At 57.0% G+C, this 9,010-nt stretch overlaps 1 protein-coding gene across 1 annotated transcript; it reads left to right on the plus strand.

Moving 5' to 3' along the window:
• The first annotated feature begins 1,107 nt into the window (after window positions 1-1,107).
• LOC130264103 (uncharacterized) lies at window positions 1,108-8,757 on the plus strand. The gene is made up of 13 exons (XM_056512105.1): window positions 1,108-1,313; window positions 1,568-1,639; window positions 2,048-2,119; window positions 2,300-2,371; window positions 2,689-2,769; window positions 3,047-3,118; window positions 3,750-3,824; window positions 4,271-4,389; window positions 5,330-6,489; window positions 6,591-6,683; window positions 7,163-7,227; window positions 7,616-7,682; window positions 7,779-8,757. The coding sequence occupies exons 1-13, from the start codon at window positions 1,120-1,122 to the stop codon at window positions 7,929-7,931; spliced, it is 2,295 nt and encodes a 764-aa protein (XP_056368080.1). The 5' UTR covers window positions 1,108-1,119; the 3' UTR covers window positions 7,932-8,757.
• The last annotated feature ends 253 nt before the right edge of the window (window positions 8,758-9,010 follow it).

The raw sequence follows: 9,010 nt of genomic DNA on the forward strand, positions 1-9,010 counted from the left end.
CCTCCTGCGCACGGGGGTCGCTGCCGGCGGCGCCGCGCTGAGGCGGAGCTGCCCCTCGCTCTCTGCCGGCGCTAATGTGGCTGATGTGCGGCCGCGCCGGGAGCTGTGCCCTCGGTGTCCGGGCGCTGCCGCCTCCGGAGCGCGGCTGCCGCAGCGCTTCGCCTCAGGGGCTCGGCTGCGGCGGCGCTTCCCGCGGGCCCGTCCGGCCGCCGCCGCCGCTGTTCCGGCGCGCTGAGGCGGCGCTGCCGCCCCTCAGGCTCCCGGCGCTTCCCGCCATTGGCGCTGCGGCTCCCTCAGCCTCTCCCGCCGGGCGCTCCGAGCTCGGCCCGGCTCTCGGGAGGCTCCCCTCGCTCTCCCAGCGCCACGCGGGGCGGCTTCGGCCCTCGCTGGATGCCGGTGCCCACCAAAGGCGCTGTCACCGCCCTGCGCGAGTGGACGGCGCAGAGAAAAGACAGCGACGGGCTCATGAGGTTACAGAGAGAGAGGGAGAGATCCCTCGCTGATCAGCGTCACGGACACAACGGGCGGAACCTGGCATATTAATGACATTTATTACCAACACAATCAGAGCAGGATAATGAGAAGTAAAAGAAACTTCACCACCACCTGTAGCACCATACTGGCCACACAACCCTAATAAAAATGGGAATGGCTTCACAGTGACAGAGAGCAGGATTAGACTATGTGTTAAGAGAAATTCTTTGCTATGAGTGCAGGGGTCCTTGGCACAGGGTGCCCAGAGCAGCAGTCCCTGGATCCTTGGCAGTGTCCCAGGCCGGGCTGGACAGGCCTTGGAGCAGCCTGGGATAGTGGAAGGTGTCCCTGCCATGGCAGGGGTGGGACTGGCCCATCCTTAAGGACCCTTTCAATCCAATCCACGATTCCACAGATTGATGGCTCTGAGTCATTTGGTGACAGCATCTCCTGAACTCCAGATTGCTGCAAGCTCTGATGCCAACCAGCACCACGGTGTCATGACGGTTGCTACAGTGACATGAGAAGGACACTGTGACATTGGCAGTACCACTGTGACATTGGCAGCACCACTGTGACACAGGAACTGCCACAGCTGCACCTCAGGTCTGTGTCCCAGGCGACTGCAGCCAGTCCTGCCTCGACATGGACCTGGTGACACGTCTCGTGTGTGCTCTGCTCCTGCTGGCCCTGCTGCTGGCAGTGGCTCCCTCCCCAGCAGTGGGAAAGGAGCTCTGCCCACAGCCCTGCCACTGCCCACGGCGTGGGCGGCTGGACTGCCGGCACACCGGCCTGGCCACCGTGCCCCCGGGCAGCCGCCACTGGCCCCTTGCCGTCCTGTGAGTCCCTCCGTGCCACAGAGTCCTGCAGCTGCCCCTCCTTGGCTCCCTGGTGCTGCAAACCCCATGTGGGACACCCGGGGGACTCCCTGGCCAGAGACATGGGGGGTTTGTGGGCCCGAGCTCAGCAGCAGGGTGAAGCCAGGCTGGGCACGCTGGGCCTTGTGCTGGCCAGGCCTGCTTCCAGCCCAGCAGCTGAGCGGCAGGGAAATGGGTTTTCCTGAGAGCGGCCGGGGTCTTTGGTTTCTTTGCAGAGATTTCACTGGCAACTCCATTGCTGCTGTTGGAAAAAAAGCCTGGAAGTACTACCCATGGACTGAGACCTTGTAAGTGCCCTGCAGCATTTCAACTGTCAGGAGTTTGGGTGTTTCCCGTCCTTTGCTCTGGGGTTGCAGCAGCAGCCCCGACACCACCGTTTCCAGTGTAATTCAAAGCTCTGCTGCACTGCAAGGACGGCTGTGAATCACCAGGACTTCCCAGCATGGCAGGAAACACCAGGAGCCGCGTCTCTTGCAGCCCAGGGCGCTGTCCCTGTGTCTGTTTGCCCAGGGATCAAGCTGTGGTCAGCTTCAGCTGGGCAGGAGCAAATGCCTGCTCTGGCCAGGAGTGGGGACGATGGCTGCAGTGACCCAAAGGGATGCTTCAGCCCAGCTGCTGCAGGAGATTTTCCCATGACAGTGCCATTTGTTGCTGGCCAGTGGCCGCTGTCACAATGTCCTTGTGTCCCCTTGCAGAGTGCTCAGGGACAATGAGCTGCGGGCAGTGAAGAGCCATTCCCTGGAGGGGCTGTTCCTGCTGAAGCACCTGTAAGCACCATGCCCTGCCCAGGGCCAGGGGCTCCTGCCTGCCCCTTCCTGGGGCCCTGCTGCTCGGCCCAGCCACAGCCGTGGGCACGTGGCCTTTGTCCCTGCTGGGATCAAGGCTGCAGAGGCAAGTAAAAGCGACAGGGCAAATGGAAGTGACATTTGGTGTTCTGACTGCAACAGGGATTTGTCCTGCAATGAGATCGTGTCCATTGAGGAACGGGCTTTTGAGCCACTGCCTTTCCTGAAGCTTCTGTGAGTGATCAAGTTCCTTTCTGGTGTTTTTAGCACAGTCTTTGCACTGGGCACCCTTCCTGTGTTGGAAAATGTTCCTGTTGTTTTCCCCACAGTCCCTAAATCTGCCCTGCTCAGAGCCCAACTTACCTGCAGAAGTCAGAGTCAGCACCTGTGCCCTTCACTTCCCCTCCTGGACAGGCTACAAACACTGAGAAAGCAGCAGTTTCTTCCCTCTTCCCCCTTGGATTTTCACCTTTCCTACAAAGGGATGCTGCTTTCCCTCCTCTTCCCCTAGAACAGGCCCGATTCCTTTGTGTGACCTCCTCTTTCCCCAGAAACCTCTCTGGGAATGGCCTCACGCACATCCCCAGCGGCACTTTCCAGGCCTGGCATGGGATGCAGTTTCTCCAGGAGCTGTAAGTGGCACCAGGGCTAAAGGCATGGCAGGGCGAGTCTCTGCAGGCTCTCTGCAGGGTCAGTAGGCGAGAGCAGCTCTGCCCTCTGCAAAATCCTGATTGCTCCTGTGGACATCGGCCAGGGAGCAGCAGGAGCGCGCAGCTGGAAAGGCCCTTTCCCCTGCCCTGCTCATCTCCTGCAAGGCTTCCTTGACTCCGGCCAGGCCATCCCCACGTGCCCGGCACACCCAGCTCACGTCCTTGCCAGCAGCCCTGACAGAGCTCTCTTGTTTCTCAGGATCCTCAGCTGTAACCCGCTGGCTGTCATTGCTGACCCTGCCTTCTTCAAGCTGCCCTTGGTGAGCTCTCTGTAAGTATTGGCTCTGTGGAGCAGATCAGCTGAGATCTGTGTCTCTCCCGAGTGCCCTGTTCTCAGGAAAGCAGCAGAGGTGCAGCAGCAAACCTTCCTCTTGCCCAGCCTGAGTCTGCTGGAGACACAGCTACCCCTGGCTCCAGCAGAGCAAGGCAAAGGCCAAGCAGTGCTGGTGTGTCTCCAGCTGTAAAGCAACCCAGGACCTGGGACACAAACTTTCGCAGATGAGAGCCCATCCAGGGCTGGGGCCGTGGAGTGGCCGCAGGGCTCTGGGAATAAACTGCACTCCTGCTGGAGCACTCGTGCCAGCAGCTGCAGCCTCCTGCCTCCTTCAGGGACTGGAGCTGCCCTCAGGGGAGGGCAGCAGGAGGGTCAGGGAGGGGCAATCATTTCTGGTGGCATCTGTCTGCCAAGAGAGCTGCAGGATTGGCCTCCTGATTCTGACGGCCTGGTTTAGAGCAGGGCAAGGCAGAGAGAAGCTGGGCTCCAGAATGGCTTCTCTTTGATCAGGCACAAGTGGATGCCTCTGCCAACTGCAGCACGATCATCAGGGCTCTGGGTTTCCTCTCAGAGCAGAGGTCTGGCACGGTCACTGGAGAATTTCATGAGGTCTTTCCAATGCTTGCAGAGACCTGAGTGGCACCCAAGCGACTCCACAGATGCTGCTGCTGCTCCTGCAGACCACACTGAGCTTGGAAACCCTGTGAGTGTGTGGGACTGAGCCCCAGTTGCCAGTGGGCCCCATGTGCTGGGACAAGGGCTCTGGTTGGGAAACAAATCCATGTGCCACAAAGCCAGAATGAGCCAAGGAAGCTCAAGAGTTGCTGCTTCCTTCTGGGAACCTGCTCCTACTCAGCAGCTCAGAGGTGCAGTTTCACCTTTTGGGTGACTTGCTGTAGGTTGCTCAAAGGAGAATTTGAGCTCCGGGCAGGTGCATTTCTGTGTCACGTGATATTTTGGGAGCAGTTCCACTTTGCAGGATACAATCCCCTTTTGGATGTTTTGCATTGGGAGTGAGGAGACTTTCCAGGGCAGTGGCACACAGTGAAGCACAAGCCCCATCGTGGTGTCTGTGTGCTCCCTGAGCTGGGCTCACAGCCATGGGTTGGGTGGCCGTGTGTTGCTGCAATAATGCCCTCTTGTCTTTAGCCAAGTGCCCAAGGAGGTGGCCTGCTGCCTGTGCCAGGAGCGTCCCCTCCCCGAGAGCCCGTGCAGGAGCATCCAGTTCCTCTGTGAGAAGCTGTGCAGCAGCAGCGCCCCGCAGTGCGGTTGGTGTCCGGAGGGGCTGGGGGGGAGCTCAAATCTGCCACTTCTCTTGAGCCTGGGGAGATGCTGCAGCACTGCCCCGTCTTGGGGGGGCCTGATCTCCTCTTGGAGTGCAGGACTGGGACAAAACACCTCGGGTTGAAAAGTTCCTGGGGATTGTACAGATCTTGTGTGTCACGTACTGTCTGGAGAAGGAACAGCTCACTGGGATCTCCACTGCCCCCGTGCAGGGCAAAGGGCAGGGCCCCCGATGTGCTCTGCGGGGGGAACACCAAGCACCGTTAAGCCCTCGTTGGCCTGTGCAGGGAGAGCAAAGCAGCATCTTGCTCTAGCTGGGCACAGGGCAGAGAACATCGATCCACAGCAGGGCGAGGCTGCACTTCTGCAAACAGATACAGCCAGGTTTCCAAGGTCCCCAGGATCTCGGTTCTCTCACTGGCTCAGCCCAGGTTTCCCATGGCACAGCCCCAGAGCTCTGGTGCCCTTGAGGAAGTTTTTCATGGTGGAACAGCTTGAGGTGCTGCTGCTGTTGGGAATGGCCCTGGAGCAAAGGAGACCCTGGGCTTTTCTCCCCTGCCAGTCTGTGTCCCCATGGCAGCGCTGATCTTTCCTCTGGGCTCTCTGGCTCCTCACTGGCTCCTGCAGAGCAACCAAGCCTGGCTCATCTGCGGCTGTGGGAAACTCTGCTACAGCAAACCCATTCCTCAGGGCTGCTGCCCTCCCACCCGGAGCCCCAGGAGACAGCAGGAAAGAACCAGCTCTGTGCTCTGCCCTGCCCCGAGGGGATAATGGGGTGCATTGAAGGGGTCTTGTCCTCTCCACAACACATCCCCCCCTCTGCTCTCGTGCTGCCTGGCCTTGAGACGAGCTCCTGCTGCTCGGGGGAACCTCTGAGCCTGTGTTTGTGCTGAGCTGCTGATCTGCTCTCTTGGTGTTCTGCAGCTCACACAAGTCTGCTACAGACACGGGCAGAAATAATGGACATGGAACAACCCAGGAAGCTGAACACCAGCCCAGTGTTGAGCCTCAAGCCCATGGAGCCTTCACTGGGAGGTCATGGAACTGTAACACTTGCGGTTGCCCTGACCCAGAGCAATGAGGGTGATGTCAGCAGCCTGGACAATTCCAGAAGCAGTTCATATCCCCCTCAGCATCTCTTGGGGCACAAAGGCAAAACAAGTGTTGATGACCTGAGGGCCAAGCTCAAGAAAAAGCTGCTCAAGAAGAAGCTGCTCAAGGCTGAAAGAATCAAGAATGTGAAAAGCCTTGTCCCATACCGTCCCCCGCCTGCCAGACTGAAGAATGTCGTGGAAAATACATCCTCAAGCTGGGATCAAAAGCAGCAGGACTCACGTTTAAACTGGAAAGCAATGAACCCTTGGGATGTAGGTGGTGCGTTAAACCCCACCCATGACAAGTCTCCTGACAGACACCTCAGAGATGAGGTGGAAGATGAAGCTGCAAGGCAGAACTATGGCAGTACTCACAAACAGCCAAAGAAGGGGGACAGCCAGCACTGGGTTGGACATAATCAGCTTTTCTATGAGACGTTGAGCCCTGTGCAAGCAGAGGGACAGCCCAGAGCCACCCCCGTCAAAGCCGAGCAGCTTCTAAACAGGAACCTGGATTTTCTCTCTGACCCGTTGGTTCAGAGCCGCCCCGCTGTGAGCAGCAGAGCAGAGGCCACGGCTGAAGGGGAGCATTCCTCTCTAGGCTGGCACCCTCTGATCATCCCTGACACCACAGAGGAGGCAGACTCCATGTTCCTCAATAAACCTCGGAGGGCCCACAGTCCACACCTTGCGCCAGTTCCAGGGGAACTCTTGGAAACTACAGTCAGTCATCACCTGCGCTTGCTGGTGCCAGACAAAGGCCTGCAGAGGTTCATGGCTCACATGGAGCGAGCCCTGAGGATGGACTGCAGCCTGCCCCAGCTGAAACATGCCTGTGCCAAGATGGTCTCGAAGGCCGGGCTGCTTCTAAAGGTTCTCAGTGAGAGGCAAGAGAACCAGGGAGCTTCTGATCACATGAGCCGCTGTCGTCTGCAAGAGAATATCTCCAGACGCACAGCTTTGGAGGAGAATCAGGAGCTCACAGAGAAGGTAGGAGAGCTGCTGGGCACTGCTGCCTGTGTCCTTCTGGGCAGGGGAGAATGGAAGCAGTCATCCTCTTACTACTGTCACCTTCCTTTCTTTTCTCTCAGCCAGAGCCAGAGACCATGGATGACACGATCACGTTCGTTGTATTGCTGTCCATCATCGCAATCATTTTACTGATACTGAAGGGTGTCTTCCACGTAAGCCAATGCAGCGGTGTTTGACTCACAGCTGTGTGTCTTGTAGCTGGAGGGCCCAGGCGATGAGCCCCAGGTGCCACTGCAGATGCTCCTGTACATGCTGGGTACCACAGGAGATGTTTTTCCAAGCCTGGAGCTTGTGGCAGCTTCCTCAGAACGCGGCTCAGCAGGGCTCAGCCTGCCTGGGGGAACCTGGTCCTGCCTTCTGTCCCCACTCTTGCCAGCTTTGCTTTGCTCCCCTGCCTTCAGACATACAGGAATGAAATTGGGAGCTCTGGGAGTTCAGAACAGTTCCTGCAGAGACAAACAGTAAAGTGGGAAGGAAGGAAGGCTATATTCATGTTTAAATAGTTGCTGCTGGTACTGACTGGCATGTGTGTAGAGCAGGCTGGGTTGGATGAAGGATCTTTTGGTTTTGCATGTTTTGTAGAGTATGACAAGAAAACTCATGTGTTACAAGTCTCTCTGTCCTTTGCAAGGTGTGTTCCCGATGTGCTGCACCTGTTTGCCGACAGCTACTCAGCAGTCAGTTATGGCTGAGAAGGTAACTGCAGCCTGCCCATGCCACTGCCCATGCTGTGCCACCAAGAGTCTTTGCTGTGCATTAGAACTCTTCCTTGAGGCCTGCAGCCACACAGGTGCCACTGCCCAGGGCTCCTCTGGTTTTGTTTCAGTGTTTGGGGGAGCCCTGGGAAAGGCGGTCCTGAGTGACAGTCCTGGTCATGGCCAGGAGCTCCCAGCCCAACCAGCCCTTCATGCACCAGTGATGCTTCCCCGGATGGGTTGCATGTGTTGGGCCAGCCAGGGGTGTCATTTCTGGGGCCCCCCATCTTCTTTAGGCTCAGCTGAAATGGCCCCGAACAAGAAGAGGTGCTGCAAGTCCTGCAGCCTCCTCTGGCCCAACCTCCCTGCTTATTCTCTTTGGTTTTCAGGTTGTCCCTAAAACTGCAACAGAGATGGAGGAAGAACAAGTACAGGGAGTTAGTGGATGCAGAGCAGGTAAGGGCAGGACGCAGATGCTGGTTCTGTTCCTCTGCCTGCACCATGTGCTCTTCCTCAGCTCTCCCAATCCTTCCCTTCCATGGCAATTTCCAGGACTTGCCTGAGCTCAGCGAAGCTGAGTTGCTGTTGGTTCAATACATCATGGATGTCCTTGACAAAGAGGAAGAAGAAATGCAGAAACAAATGCAGAAAGAGAACACGGATGTCTTGCAGGGACAGACACACGTGAAAATCTACATTGAGTGAGAGAAGGTTTTCAAGATGTAGAGAATAAGAATGTAGGATGGCATCCCTTGCTCTCCAGCTCCTATTCTGCACATCAACAGCCAAAACTTTCCTTGGATGCTATCTTCTTATCTACTTCCTTGGATCCTAGTTCTTGCTTTTGTGACTATTTCCTTGGTTGTTTCCTTATTTCTATTTCTTTGACTCTTTCCTTGCCCTTGTTTCCTTGGATGTTGTTTCTCTGCTGTTATTCCAGATGAAAGAAGCCTAAGGAAATGCTGTTCCCCAGAGACAAGATGTTCCAGCCTGGGCCCTGCCCTGCATCCAGCACCCCATGATCTGAACCACTGAGTGCATGACCACTCTGTGCTGGGGAGGGTGCTGCTGGGTAGCTGCCATATTTAGGGCAGCCCAAAGTCTTCTAGTTACTGGGACTGGGCTGCCCAAGCAGTCACTGCATCCAGGCGACAGAGCTGCAGCCTTCCCAGGGCCATGGCATCGTGAGGGCACCCTGCACATGTGACCCTGCAAAGCCCCCTGTGTGCACCTTTTGTGTTTGTTCCCAGCTGGGAATGTTCTCCCAATAAATAGTTTTTGTACAGAGTGTCCTGGAGGTGTCTATGTAGTTGCTGGGCTGTGCCCATTTCTGTGGGGCTGCACACACATGTCCAGCATTGTGCTTGTGTACCTGGTGCCAGATGCAGGTCTCACGTTTAAACTGGCAAGCACTGAACCCTTGGGATGTAGGTGGTGCGTTAAACCCCACCCATGACAAGTCTGCTGACAGACACCTCAGAGATGAGGTGGAAGATGAAGCTGCAAGGCAGAACTATGGCAGTACTCACAAACAGCCAAAGAAGGGGGACAGCCAGCACTGGGTTGGACATAATCAGCTTTTCTATGAGGTGTTGAGCCCTGTGCAAGCAGAGGGACAGCCCAGAGCCACCCCCGTCAAAGCTGAGCAGCTTCTAAACAGGAACCTGGATTTTCTCTCTGACCCGTTGGTTCAGAGCCGCCCCGCTGTGAGCAGCAGAGGAGAGGCCACGGCTGAAAGGGAGCATTCCTCTCTAGGCTGGCACCCTCTGATCATCCCTGATAGC

This window comes from Oenanthe melanoleuca, chromosome 27 (assembly GCF_029582105.1).
Source record: "Oenanthe melanoleuca isolate GR-GAL-2019-014 chromosome 27, OMel1.0, whole genome shotgun sequence".
Classification (NCBI taxonomy): domain Eukaryota; kingdom Metazoa; phylum Chordata; class Aves; order Passeriformes; family Muscicapidae; genus Oenanthe; species Oenanthe melanoleuca.